This window comes from Fundulus heteroclitus, unplaced genomic scaffold (genome assembly GCF_011125445.2).
Source record: "Fundulus heteroclitus isolate FHET01 unplaced genomic scaffold, MU-UCD_Fhet_4.1 scaffold_125, whole genome shotgun sequence".
NCBI lineage: Eukaryota > Metazoa > Chordata > Actinopteri > Cyprinodontiformes > Fundulidae > Fundulus > Fundulus heteroclitus.
This window is the reverse complement of record NW_023396537.1, coordinates 77,947-92,892: the sequence shown is the minus strand read 5'-3', so window position 1 is coordinate 92,892 and position 14,946 is coordinate 77,947. Positions and strand designations below refer to the sequence as shown.

General features: G+C 39.4%; 2 protein-coding genes across 2 annotated transcripts; both read right to left on the bottom strand.

Moving 5' to 3' along the window:
• Positions 1 to 4,184: 4,184 nt before the first annotated feature.
• LOC118558377 (zinc finger BED domain-containing protein 1-like) lies at positions 4,185 to 8,111 on the bottom strand. Its single transcript, XM_036128917.1, has 4 exons — positions 6,328 to 8,111; positions 5,901 to 5,979; positions 5,395 to 5,688; positions 4,185 to 4,288 (listed from the first exon to the last, which is right to left on the bottom strand). Exons 1-4 carry the CDS (start codon positions 7,765 to 7,767, stop codon positions 4,185 to 4,187), a joined length of 1,917 nt encoding a protein of 638 aa, XP_035984810.1. The 5' UTR covers positions 7,768 to 8,111.
• A 4,840-nt stretch (positions 8,112 to 12,951) lies between these two features.
• Positions 12,952 to 14,247, bottom strand: LOC118558380 (Fc receptor-like protein 5; the record flags this gene model as incomplete). Its single annotated transcript, XM_036128919.1, has 4 exons — positions 14,152 to 14,247; positions 13,645 to 13,680; positions 13,258 to 13,530; positions 12,952 to 13,178 (listed from the first exon to the last, which is right to left on the bottom strand). Coding segments are annotated over exons 1-4 (567 nt in total), but the record flags the coding sequence as incomplete, so codon positions are not given.
• Between the last annotated feature and the right edge of the window lie 699 nt (positions 14,248 to 14,946).

Sequence of the window (14,946 nt, the reverse complement as noted above, 5' to 3'; positions counted from 1 at the left end):
CAAGGGTCAATCCTGGGTCCCCTCCTTTTCAATATCTACATGCTCCCTCTAGCCCAGATAATAAAAAATAACAACATCAGCTACCATAACTATGCAGACGACACACAGCTCTACATCACCATGTCCCCAGGTGACTATGAACCAGTTCAGGCACTGAGTAAATGCCTAGAAGAAATCAATACGTGGATGTGCCAAAATGTTCTTCAGTTGAATAAAAACAAAACAGAAGTAATAATATTTGGACCAATAGAGGAAAGATCAAGAGTTAGCACACAGCTTCAGTCACTTCAGCTAAAAACCACTAATCAGGCCCGAAACCTGGGTGTAGTGATGGACTCAGACCTGAACCTTCAAAAGCATCTAAAGACAATTACAAGGTCGGCTTTCTATCACCTGAAGAACATTTCTAGGATTAAAGGACTGATGTCTCAGCAGGATCTGGAAAAACTAATCCATGCGTTTATCTTTAGTAGAATTGATCACTGCAACTGTGTTTTCACAGGCCTGCCTAAAAAGTGGGTCAGACAGCTACAGCTGATCCAGAACGCTGCTGCCCGCGTCCTCACTAAGACTAAGAAAGTAGAGCACATAACCCCAGTTCTAAAGTCCTTACACTGGCTCCCTGGATCTCAGAGAATAGACTTTAAAATCCTTCTGTTAGTCTATAAATCCCTGAATGGCTTAGCTCCTAAATACATCACAGACTTGTTATCAGTGTATCAACCCTCCAGACCACTCAGGTCTTCTGGATCCAGCCTGCTCTGCAGAACCAGAACTAAACAAGGAGAAGCAGCATTTAGTTCCTATGCTCCACTTATCTGGAACAAACTTCCAGAAAACTGTAAAAGTGCTGAAAGCCTGAGTTCCTTTAAATCAAGATTAAAAACACATTAGTTTAGGATTGCCTTTGACTGTTCTAGTTAACTGAATCACCACTTTTTTGTTCTATTTTCTATCTACATTTTATTCCTACTTGCTTTTATTCTGTTTTATTTTGCTATATTTTAATCATGTAAAGCACTTTGCATTGTCTCTGTACTGAATTGTGCTATATAAATAAATTTGCCTTGCCTTGCCTTGCCTTGCCTAGAAGCTCTTTCATCTGAATTCAGTCTGAAGTTTTGGTCCAACTCTTTGACTCAGGTTAGAACAGAGCAGACAGTAAATTTACTTTGCCTGAACAACAACAGGTTTTGTACTTACAGAGCAGATATTGTAGAGATGTTTCCATCATGGTGCCACTTCACGGTCTGACCTCTGTTGGTTTTCTGTTGGGGCCTCAGAATAAAGACCGCCTTCTTCCTGATAATAGAAACCTGTGGTTGGTTCCTCCTTCTTTGTTTGTTTTCTTTGTTTAAAGCTGCAGAAATAAATCTGTCATAGCAACAGGACAGCAGAAATTACCCTGGTCCCTTTTTCTTGTTTAAACATATTTAAACATTTGCAGCTTTCTGATTCATTTTCTATGGGTTTATTTCTCTGACAGAAACCCTGCAGTCAGAATATTTTAACAAGTTAGTTTAACATCCAGTAGCTGTCTGCTACTCCTTGGTTCTGGTCTGGTTCTGTCCTCAACAACACAGAACAACAACAATTATAACACTTTATTACAAAATACTTTGATGAAAGCAATACATCTGTTATCATGTGAATGAGAGGAACTGGAAAACTGGAACCAAGTAGGAAATACGAATCAGAATCAAAATCAACTTTATTCACAAGGTGTGAGGGTAAAAACAATGAATTTGAATTCTACAGGCAAACAAGTAACAGAAAGCAGACATGACTACAATCTATAACAGAAAAGTCATTTTCAGGGTACAAAGGTAGGAACAGTAGCAGTACGAAGAACTAAACCCAGCTGAGGTCAGTATTATGTTCCAGTGGGACCTAAGCTGGTCAAACAGGCTCAGTTCAGAGCTTCATGTCTGCATTTAACTATTATTTTATTGTTTGGACTCATGTGTAAAAACCTGATTATTTAAATCAAAGTGAAAACTGGAAACTCTTCCTGATTTAAAATAAACTCAATATGTTAAATCTTTCATGTAATACAGTTTCCTCCAACAATCAGCTTTTATTCCCTGGTATGTAGATGTGTTAAACAATTTAGCATAAATCACTGCTTGTATCACAGCACAGCATTTTTATCTGAGCAAAAGTAAAGGAACAAATAATCTTAAAGTGAATAACATTCAATATTTGGTGGCATAACCCCTGCTTGCAATAACTGCCTCAAACCTGAGACCCATCAGCACCAAACTGCTGCATTCTTCATTTGTGATGTGTTAGAATTATTTTTACTATTTCTATATGTTTTATTTTATCTTCCATATTCATCATATTTATCACATATTTACTCATTACTATTGGAAAGGTTTTAAAGTTTGAGCTTATTCAGACATTAAAGTGTCTTTCAGACTAACCTTTTTCTCCTATGTGACAGAGTAAAAAAGTCTCATGATATAAAGTTGTTTTTGCAGCACTATCTGCAACTGTGAGGAATTGCACCTCGCCATGTGTGTTAACTCCTTTCTCTGAGAACTGAATGCTCAATTGTTCTGTGTAACTGAACTGCTAGTTATGATGTTGATGGTCACATTGCTGTATGCCTCCCCTACACTCCTTAGAAAATAATAAAAGTAAGAGGCGACAGGGATGTGTTTCAGAACGGGTAGAAAAAATGCCACTGAGCACATTTCCTGGTGTTCTCTTTGCAAGTTTAAGAATTAACTGCTGTGTCTTTCTCTTTTGTGTTTGTTAAATGACGGTTTTAGGTGTTTGAACCTGACATGATGCTATTCCAGGCTGTCGCCGCAGCTCCTTTGAGCTCTTGTTTGTTTTCAGGGGATTCTCCCTTCAGTTTCCTCTTCAGGAGGTGAAATACGTACGATATTCAGCTTATTCACTCGTCTATAGTCACATACTCTCTGGGTGTTCAAGTCCTGAATTTCTTTTTTTAGGCTTTTCCGAACATCATTGATGTTGTTGTCCTGCAGCTGTGACTCTGAACACCTACAGGAAGAAAATGGAGGTGCAGCTGCAGGACAGCAACATCAGTGATGTTTGGAAAAGCCTAAAGTTAAAAACAACCTGGAGTCTGTTTAAAACCACCATGGAACCAACAAGTCCAATTGAATTTGATGATGACTGAAATAAAATAGACATTAGACTGACAAAGACATAAATTCATGTAATGTTAATTATATACGTTTATTTAATCAACATCACCTCAACTCAACAGTTTGTTACATTTTATAGGTTTATGTCTCAGCACTTCTAGATAAAAACAATCTAAAGCTACTTGATTTGGTTTAACTCAGACAGGGTTTTCTGCAGGTTTAACAGTTTGATTTAGTTGTTTTGGTTTAGGTCTTTTTACAAACTGCTTTGACGAACAATTTCTATGTTTAGCCTCAAACAAACATGAACAACAAGTTTTATTAGTTAGAACCAGCCTCCAGAACTTCAGTTAAACCTGTTGAAGCTGCTGAGGAACCTCCATGCTGCTGTGGTCAGAACAGTTCAGCTAAAACATTTAAAATGAAAAATAACAGTGAAGTTAATGTGAACTTTTCTCAACACATTGATAAGGAAACATTGAAACACACTCAGGAGACGCTGTGTGCATCTTGCTGAGCTCTTTAACAGAGAAAGAAACACATTTTCACCAGAAGTAGATCTTTAGAAGCAGAATGTAAATGAGCTGACAGCTGGATTTTTCTGCTTAAACTGGAGGACTACCTCAGTGGAGAAAAGATAACTTCTGCTGGAAGTTTAGAAAGGAACTGCGAACATTAAAGTCAACCAATGACAAATAAAAATAATATTTACTTTAGTAAAAACATATGTACTGCTCTCTAATTACTCTTCCTCCTGGTTATTCATTGCTTAATGTTATTGAACCTCTTGGCTTCATGTTTGTTTCTGTTTCTTTAAACATGAACTTTTATTTTTTTAAGCTTTTGTTTTTTGTTGTTGGGTGCTTCTATAAAAATAACTGATTAGTTTTGGTGCAAATCTGAGTTTTCTAGAAGGTGGATTACATTATTGGGAAGAACAGAAGCAGAAATCCAACTGAAAGCCCAACTTCATAATATTTACAGATCGTAAAAGGAAGTGGTCGGGCTTCTTAAATCAGTAGACGACAGTTTATGTTTTGTCCTTTTTCAGTTAAGCTAGATTCACTCACAACATTTTACTGTATATCCAGGAGTAAACATCAAACTATTTTCTTCTTCTTTCATCTCGGCGTACAGAACAGTAGTGAAGCACAGCTGCCTGGAAGCTGTGGACAAAACACAAAAAAGAATAAAATTACTGCAAGATGAATAGGTTTTGATAGCGGATCTAGTCAACTCTGTTTTTTTAACCGACTAGACATGGCAGTGGAGATTAGGGATGGGAATCTTCACCACCAAGGCGATACGATACACATCTCTATACACAGCCAACGATTCGATACATTCACGATTCATGGAATTTCTAGTGATAAGATTCGATACGATTCTCCAACCTCCTGCGATCCGGTGTGATACAGAACGATCTAAATTTAAAATGCTGCGATACAGTGCGATACGATGCGATGCAATGCAGAAGAAAAGTACACCATGGACTACATAGTTCAAGTTATGGCACGCAAGCTAACTGTGCCTTTTATTTTGAAACAAAGGAAGTGCAAATTAGAGAGTGATTGTCTCTCTGAAACTTTATAAGTGTAAACTTCAAACAAAAATAAGATTTCTCTGTAGTGCATGTTGTCCAACAATTAAAGCAAAGGCACAAAGGCACATTTTCCAGTTAAGCCTTTAAAAAAGTGTTTGAAGTTTATACATGAGGTAAAACAAATAAAATGCCCTTATACAAAAGGTGCAGGCCAGGATATTCCATCTATTATAAAAACTAAAAGAAAAACTTAACACAGGGACACATCCCATTTTCCCCCAAATATACAATGCACACCATTGACAAGTACACCCCATTTGAAAAGCAACATTTTGAACAATATTCTAATAGGCACACAAGTAATTTCCAAAATGTGCATAGGTAAAAATGGTATGTCCAAAATGTGCATACAATATCTGAAGAGCAAACTAAGGTTAATAATCTAACTGAAATGTCATTTTCCATTTACTCAGTGCACATTTTGAAAATAACATGTCTACTTATTGAAATATAGTTCAAAATGTTACGTTTCAAAAGGGGTATACTCATTACCTCTGTGCCTCTGTAAAATGATTAATCATTCTGAACAAATGATCATAACAAGGGAGTAACAGTTCCCCATATGGAAATTAAGACAAGTGAATCCCAACATTTAACCCAGATGGGTCTTTTTCAAATTCTTTTTAAGAAAGATCAATTGATCAACATGGTCAGGGTGCAGGAGACTACATTGGGCAGTGACAATATTCCCTGCACTGCTAAAGACACGCTCAGAGCTCACACTAGTTGCTGGAATGGACAAGTAATCCTTAGCTAAAGCTGAAAGGAGTGGCAGGTCCACCTGCCCTTTCCACCACTGCAACACATCACCGCCTAGTTCTAAGGAATCTCTCTCTCTGTATTTTAAAATTTCATCCTTAGCTTTCTCCCTCATGGTCTTCAATGGCATTCTTGTGGTGATGAACTCTCCAAACAGCTGGTCCATGGCAGTCTTCTTTTTAGGAGAGGGCGAGGCATCATCATCTAAGGAAGACATGTACAAGACTATTAGTATATTGAACAATATGAGCAGTCAACACAACACAAGACTACACACTGTTTAACAATGATAACATACGAGTCAACATCTGTTGTGCTGTATTTAAAAGATTATCTCCATGCCCATGGACCAATAAATAAGTATTTTTTGTCTCTGTTAATGAACAGTCAATTACTCATACACAGTCAACACACACCTCTCCGTTCCCTGCTGGGGCTTCCGTCGCTGCCTCCCTCATCTGCCTCTCCTTCATACAGTGCAGCACTGTCTCCTGCCTGACAATCCAAATCAAAAAGAGTATTTTGTTGTCAAAATGTAAATAACAAGTCTTAGCACAGAATATAATAGCATTTGACCAGACTCCAAATCAAACATAACACTGTACATATTATACAGACAAATTGAACATAAAAATGTAGAGATCTATTGTGTGTGTGTGTGTGTGTGTGTGTGTGTGTGTGTGTGTGTGTGTGTGTGTGTGTGTGTGTGTGTGTGTGTGTGTGTGTGTGTGTGTGTGTGTTTGAGTGTGTGTGTTTGAGTGAGTGAGTGAGTGACAGAGACAGGGAGGGAGGTGGTCACATTCTATAGGCCTAAAGTAAAAGGAAAAAAAGTCAATAAATTACCTGCTCGTTCATCTTCACCACCTCAGATGTTATTTTCATGAAGATGAGGTCTCTGGAGTCCACATCAAGGAAAGCCAGGTCTTTGAATCTGGGATCAAGGCCCGATGCATTGTAGAGGAGTTCTTGGAGATCCAAGTAACGATCAAAAAAATCTTGTCTGAAGCACTGCTTCATATCTGCAATGATTGGCAGGTCAGTGTTGTCTTCGGAGAAGTGTTTGTGGAGTTTGGCTTGTATTGGGGCGATCATTGAGATGGTTGGGCTTTTTTCTTCACTCAAAAGTGTGGTGGCCACTTTGACAGGGGACATCAGCTTGATGATTTCCTGGATCAGAGTCATGTCGTCCTCATTCACTGCTAACAGGCCCTCTCCCCTCCTGATCCTTCTCGACAGCATAGCGTTCAACAGAGCAGGATGTTGCTCCCAGAATCTCTCCAGCATGTCCACAGAGCTGTTCCATCTTGTACAGACATCGTGAATAAGTTTGTGGTTGGGTAGGCGTAGCTGGGACTGAATTTCCCTCAAAACCTCAGCTGCTTGTGGGCTTTTATGGAAGTATGTAACAACCTTCCTCACCTTCACCAACAATTCGGACACCCTGTCCACCTTCAGTGCCTTTTGCGAGGCCAAGTTTAATGTGTGGGCTACGCATCGGACATGGGGTGTTATCTCTGCGCCAGCCCCTGCCACTAGCATGTTTCTTGCGTTGTCTGTCACCAAGGCAGGTTTTTTTTCCACGAGGTTCCACTCGCGAAGTACATCTTGCAGCAACGCAGCCAAGTTGACCCCAGTGTGAGACTCATTAAACACTCGCGTTTGCAGGACGTGAGACTGCATGTCCCACTCTTCGTTCACATAGTGTGCCGTAACAGTAATGTAAGAATCAGTGGCACAGGAGGTCCAACCATCAACCGTTATTGACACCCTCTGTGCACGACCCATTGAGCTGAGAACATCCACTTTCACTTTCTCGTAAAGCGCAGGAACTATTCGGTCCGAAAACACCCTTCTGTCTGGTATGCTATACCTTGGCTCCAACACTTCAAGCAGGTATTTGAATCCCTCGTTTGCTGTAATGTTGTACGGTTGGATGCCTTTGCAGAGGAAGAAAGATAAGGCGTCCGTGATAGAATTCGCCCGGGCAGAATTGCTTGCAAGTGGCGCTTGAAAAAAATGAGGTATTCGTGGCTCACGTGAAGTTGTTGTAGTAGCACTGCTAGCTGACGTCTCCGGGGATTGGACTACTGTACTGTGGTGCCGCTTCAGATGTTGCGACATATTTGTTGTGCTGCCTGTATATCGTACCTCTGTTCTGCAGTGTTTACATATGGCCATTGTCTTGTCCAACTCTCCATCTCGTTTGTAGAAGCCAAAGTCTTTCCATACCGTTGACCTAAAGCGCGTAACCGAATGTATTCTCTCTGTTTCGTTTTCCTCCATGCTAACGTGGTTTCTAGCTTGCCGCCTCTGTCCTCTTCGAAAGCAAGTTTAGACCCTCCTACTCGCGCGAGGCTTCGGGCGAGACTTGAGTGGCAGAGAGACTAGCATGCACGCAGTAGGCAACAACAGGGATGGAAAGAAACGCAACTAAAACTCAAAGACACGTTTCTAAAAAGTTATAATAATAGAAGATAATAATCGGTTTGTATCGATGCAGGTAGTTTTGATACGATGCATCTAGAGTTTATGTGCGGTTTTTACCGATGCAGACGTTTGCAAATCGATGCAACCGTATCCAACAGGTCGTTCCGATGTTCCGACACGCATCGGTGAATCTTGCCATGCCTAGTGGAGATATTTTACTTTTGTTAAGAAGCGAAAGAGGAGTATTGACACTTTCTTGTTCAGTTAGTGGGTTAAAACAGAAAAGAACTGTTCTCCTGTTATTTTCCATGTTTTCCCTGGGTTCACTCAGGATGCCCTAACTTCATCACACAGTCCATCATTGTGGTTGATAGGCAGCAGCAAAATAACCTTTTTTTTTTTTTTTTTTTTTGGGGGAGGGAGGGCATAATCAGCAAAACTTCAGGAAGTGATTTCTGGGGGGAAGGCTATGAAAAAAGGCTCTCTTCCTGTCTTTTTCCTGCACTTTTGCAAGTTTTTTTGTGGGGTTGAGCCCTTAGCATGTTAAGAATGTTATTAAAATTAATAAGAGTAGTTATGGCATTATTATTCTATTCTTTCTACCTGTTTAACCAGTGATGTCAGTAAGGTGGACGATAGCAATGGTCCACCTTTATGATCACATCTAATATTAATTTGTGTGCAGCTGTAATTTCCACTACACTCCGTCAATGATGTTTTAGAAGAAATTTAAGTTCAAACTAAGTTCCAAAACAATAAAGGAAAAACCTTCAAGAATAATTCAACAAAATTAAACTCCTTTTTCAGAAATATATATTTACTTTAGTATCAAGAAACAAAAATTCAACAAAATATTACAACTATTCCACAAATTATGGAAACGTATACATCAGGGGTCACCAACATGGTGCCCATGGGCACCAGGTATCCCCCAAGGACCATATGTGCCCCCTCCCCCCCCACCCCTTAGAAACGTCATATGGACCAAACCACTTTGTGGGACAGAGGTGTCATGATTTTTAAAAAATTAGGAAACTAAATTTACAGTTATAATGTAGATCTTTTGGGTGGTACTTTTATATAATAGTAGTATATTAAAGCAAAAATATTTGCATCTACAATTATGTTTGGGGGGGAATTTTTTGGAAGGGGGGACACACCCTTCATCCCCCCGTGGGATTTCCACCTGTACTGACAGGTTAATTGGTCTCTGTTCGTGTTTTGGGGTGAATATTTCTTCTTTCATGGCTGTTTGTTGTGTGAGGGACAAGAGAGACATTTTTGTTGTCCTGTGTGTATCTGGGCCTCAACCCCTGGTTTTAAAAGTTGTACAATTATTTTTGGGGAATCATTTTTATTTGCTTAATTACTCTGTTTAATGCTTTCTTTCTTTTCCTATGTACAGGCGCAATACACGAGCAAGACGGAATAAAGTGAATAGTGAAGCAACAGGCACGATTTTGGCAATTAAAACAAAGCTAAAGTGACACAAAACATCTGACAGACACGAAGCAACAGTAGTTAGAGTTGTAAAATCTGAACTTTTATGTATTGTCCTATCACAATAAACCAATCAGGAACTGGATGTGGCTGTGACATGTGGTGAGGGCTGCAGTGGAGACAAAGCTGTTTTAATTCAACATGGAGGAAAAACTGATTGTGGCGGTCTGCAGTTTGTCTGAGTTATAAGACTCAACCAAATATTACTAGAGAGACAAGTCCAGAACGGACCAAGCCTGGAGAAGAGTGAGTGAGGAGGCTGGAGTGGCAGGTCAGTGAAAGTGTCACTAGCAGTGTTGCCACATAAGGTAAAGGTTTTCCAGGCCAGAAATCTGTTACAAACTGCCAGAATACACAATTTTATATTTACTGTATAGATGGGCCTGAATTCATATCAATACTATGTGTTTTGAAAAGCTGCAATCCAACAAAACCGACCCAGAGTTCTTACCATCACTGCATTAGTGATGTTGGCTGAAAGGCTGAACATCTGAATGTTGAAATTACTCCTCTGAACTATTTTACGATCCAGTGTGATTTGTGATCAGTACATTACTGAGTCAAATTGTCCCAATAACTGCTATGAACCAATGACTAATGATGAAATAATGGCATTAATAGGTTAACTCAACAACTGTTACACCTTAACTCTCAATTTTCTCCAGGTCTTCTTTATGTTACAAAACATAACATAAAAAATGAACCTACAACTTCAACCAACATTGAAAATGAACCAAAGGTCTCATCAAGTGTTGCGTCAGTGGACAAGGAAAATGTTTTGTTTTTTTGTTTCTGATTGTTTCTGGGTGTGTGGTATCCACCCTTGGGGGGTTCTGTCATAGTTTGAGTTTCTTCCTTAGTTTAAGTTTCTGCTTTTGGTTCTTTCTTGTTTGATTTCTGTTATAGTTTATGTTCTGTCTCAGTCGTGGTTTGATTTCTGTCTGGATCTTAGCACTGAACCCTGGTCTTATTACCTATTGCAGACACCAGCTTAGCTCCGCCCTGTTTCTCATTTCCATTATATAATCAGACTTCAGACAAGACATCAGTACCAGATCACCATGAGCCATTCGATGAGAAGATCAGTGCCAGATCATTTATGAGCCATTCGATGAGTTTTGTCCAGCATTCTCTGTCCTGATTGACCTGTCAATATTACCCAATTGCCTCCGTATTCTGAGCCAGCCTGAACACTGTTTTGCCTGACATTCCTGTCTGTTTTCTGTCTGTCAACCTGTGTGCCCAACCAAGTCTGATTCAGGATTGTCCAAGCTTGCCTGACCCCCTGTCTGTTAATCCTGCTAATCTGTGTACTGACCAGGACTGTTGTCTTACTGCTGAGCCCACCTGTCCTAGTCCAGCCTGTCAGTCTGCCTGTGTACCGAACCTTATTCTGTTCCCCGACTCTGAGCCCGGATTCTGTCTTGGACTATCTTGCACTTCTGGTTTACCGGTTTTTGACTAAAGACTGTTTGTGACCATGAACTCTGTCTTGCCTTGTTTAGTTTTTAATGTCAGTCTGTCACCCGGTTTCATATTCAGTCCCTACCCATAAATAAACCTATAATACACTTTTCATTTAACTGGCTGAAAACTGGGTTCTTCTGTCCTAGTTTGTGACAGAACTAGTAAATGAGACAGGATGACCAGGCAGCTTACATACACAGGAAGAGTGAGGAGAGAAGACATGGAGAGCAGGTGTGAGTAATCAGATGATTAAGGGTAACAGCTAAGAGCAATGAAGGGAGATTAGAGACAACAGGGGGTGAAGGGTGGAGTGGAGAATGAATGAGGAAGAGGTGGTGATCAAGTCCATGGTCAGCAATACCCACCTTCTCTTTTTATTTATTATTTTATCTGGATAGGATCATGCTCGTGTTTCTACTATTATTTCTGTCACAATTTTAAGTTTGTATGTGGTAAATATACAGTTTGGTGAATTTCTAAGTATAACTACTGCTCTTTAATGAAACATTTACATTAATGAAACATTAATGAAAACATTTTGAATGTTTGAACTTATTACTCCACAGCATCTGTGGTGCTGTGAGGAGAGAAAAACTGTGGCCTAAACAAAAGGTGTGAATAGCTCTGATCTGCTGGGTGTGACAGACGTGTTTCTGCCACTCATGCTTTATGCAAACAGCCTCATGGTGCAGAAATAAAGCAAATAGGGCAACAAGGTAATTGTAAAAATGGAAAATCCTGCACATTTATCTGCTCTTACACCATTTGGATGGTCTAAATTCTAATGAAATAAAATCAAATATAAGACAGGCACATTTTCTTATTTTATATTTACCACTTAGTGGAAAGTCGGTTCACATTTGAAACACAGAAACAGGAAACCTGATGACCACAGAGTGTATTAGAGTCTGTTAGCAGAAAAAAACACAAACTGTAGCACAGAGGGTGCAACTTTAACTGAGATCTGCTGAAATCTCAACAAAATAAAGACTGATCAAGTTTAGTTGTTTAATAAAGGCATCGCCAATTAAAAATGGACATTTAGAGACAGCATAGTTTTGAACAAAGCAGGAAAACCTCTATGAAATAACTGAATTTCTCTGAGAAGAGCTAAAGGATGAACTCAACAACAGAAGCAACCAACAATGTCTCAATAATCCATGATCTGGTTACAATCTGAAAAAACTCTGCAGAGCTAGAATCTAAATCCAGTCAAAAAGTAGAAAAACTTCAACATTTAAAAACAACGATATGTTAAGAATAGAGGTGAGGCATCAATGCAGCTTGAAAAGCACCCGGATTTAAAGAAGTTTTGACAAGCAATAATTATTATTAAATATTACATCATTTCATCATTTGCCTTAAAAACCATCCTAGAAAACTTGCAGATGTTCCTGTTTACTCAACGCTTCAAATCTTCAGTTACTATTTTAGCTCTGACCCAACAGAACCTCAGAACCAGTTTCTGAGGATTGGTTCCTGTTAACCAACTGATTGATTAAACAAGAAAACATCACAAAAATATACAGAACAAGACAAAAAACCCAATCTAACCTTTGTTAACTTTGTTTTTCTGTCGTTGATGATGAGAAATGTTGACGTAGCTGTCAGTAATGTTGTCCTCTCCTCCTTCTGGATCACCTGAAGAGAAATTAACTGAATCTAAATTTACTGAGGCAGAATATTTTTATAAGAACAAAGTTTCAGGTTGTTGTTGGAAGACATGTAAAAATCCAAAAGAACAGGTTAAAATGTATTAATTGTTGCAGAGAACAAGTTGTGCATTTAGATCCAGAAGCGTGTCTCACCTTCAGACTTTCTCTGAACACATCGTCTCACCATCAGAACCAGAACCAGCAGCAGAACCACAACGATGACGAATGGAAGAGACAGGAGCAGGTAGGGAGGAGATGGAGGGGAGGAAGGTGAAGGAGAAAGGAATGTGGTCGGAGCAGTGGTTGATGGTTTCACTAAAATAAAGATATTTATTAAATTATCTCCACAGTTCAGATATTTACTCTAGAGATGAAGGACTTCTGTTTTTACTTCCTGACCTGAGACAGAGATCCAGCTGGATGGAGACTCTCCATGAGCGCTGATGCTACACCTGTAGAGGCCTTCATCAGAGCTGGTCACATGGTGGAGGGTCATGTGACCTGCAGGCTCAGTCCTGATGAGGGAGCCATCTTTATAGAAAGCAGCTGGGAGGTTGGAGGGACCTTTCTCTTTCTGACAGCTCAGAGTGACGTCATCTCCCTCCATCACAGGGAGGACAGGACTCTGCAGGATCACTGATCCACCTCAACACAGAGACAAACTACAGCATTTCATCCATTTCCACACAGCTTCATCAACACTAACTCCACAGTCTGATCTTACCAGTGACAGTGAGCTGGATGCTGCTGCTGACTGCTCCCCCTCTGGACTCACACCAGTAAACTCCACTGTCTGATGGCATCAGGTAGCTCATGGTGCAGGTAGAACCAGCAGCTGCTCCCCATCCATCTCCACACTGAATCCTGGTTTCTCTGGTTGTGTTCCTCCTCACAGTCCATCCAGCAGAGCTGTTGTCCTCCTCACAGCTCAGAGACACAGAGTCTCCTCTAAAGAACTGAGATCTGCTGGGACTCACAGTCAGAACAGCTGGGAGGACTGAAATGGAAAATTACATTAATTTAATTTTTTTTCAAAAAGATTGTGGTTAAAAGTTTGTATTCTTCTGCTTGCATTTTACATTTCATCATTTGCTGATATAAATGAACCAACCTTCATTTGTTCTGCAGCAAAGCAGCAAACAAGGAACTGAAGAGAAATTAAACTTATTGGTTACAGTTTAACATATAAAAGTTCATGAGAACTTTACAATCCAGACATTTTATCCTCCAGAAACATTTATTACATCACACTGATCTTCATTACATCTGTATTTATTTACTCAAATAAAATTGTAACTTTATCCAGACCTAGCATCTACATCTAAATTAGTTTAAACAGTTTATTCTCGTTTTCATCATCTTCTCCATCATTATCCTGTAATTTCATATCACAGTCATGTTCAGTGTTTTCAGTTTATCTGAGGTGTGTCCATGAAAGCCAGCGCTGTGTTACTAAGAGCTACAAAGAGGCAGTAAAGTCACTTTTCTTCCTGCCTGATGTGTAGAAGCTCTTTCATCTGAATTCAGTCTGAAGTTTTGGCCCAACTCTTTGACTCAGGTTAGAACAGAGCAGACAGTAAATTTACTTTGCCTGAACAACAACAGGTTTTGTACTTACAGAGCAGATATTGTAGAGATGTTTCCATCATGGTGCCACTTCACGGTCTGACCTCTGTTGGTTTTCTGTTGGGGCCTCAGAATAAAGACCGCCTTCTTCCTGAAAATCAAAACATACACATGATTGATTTCTCTGTTTAAAGCTACAAAAATAAATCTGTCCCAGAAACAGGACAGCAGAAATTACCCTGGCCCCTTTTTCTTGTTTAAACATATATTTAAACATTTGCAGGCTTCTGATTGGTTGATTTTCCTCAGTAATAGCATTGACAACTGATACTATTGATAGAAGCATGTTAGCTCACAGTTTTCAGAGAAATGATGATTGCTGCCAGTTTATAATCTGCAGGAACCTTTAGATGAGGGAGGAACAGCTGGTTGAACAATAAGATGCTGCTGGAGGTTACAGACACATAGGAGCAAACCAAGAAAATGTCCCAGTTACACAGGTGACCAGAACCATAATTGTAGTTCTTTCTGTTCATAGGAGGAGTCATAAACTACAAGAGAACCTGAAGCTGAATTCCCCTCATGGAATTAGAGCATGCATTAGGAGCAAAGAGATTTAGTCGTGAGCAAATTAATTTCTTATGATATAAATGTCACAAAACCCAAGAGAGGAAGAATAAAAGATAACACTTATGAAACAAAAGTATATTGCAGTATAATGTATAATGTATAATAACAATGCTTTTCTTAGCTGAATAATCATATATTAATTTTTCCTCTATATTTAATTATGGAACAGGAAACAAATCAGCCAAACATGTTAATTTAAAACATTGTTTATTACTGT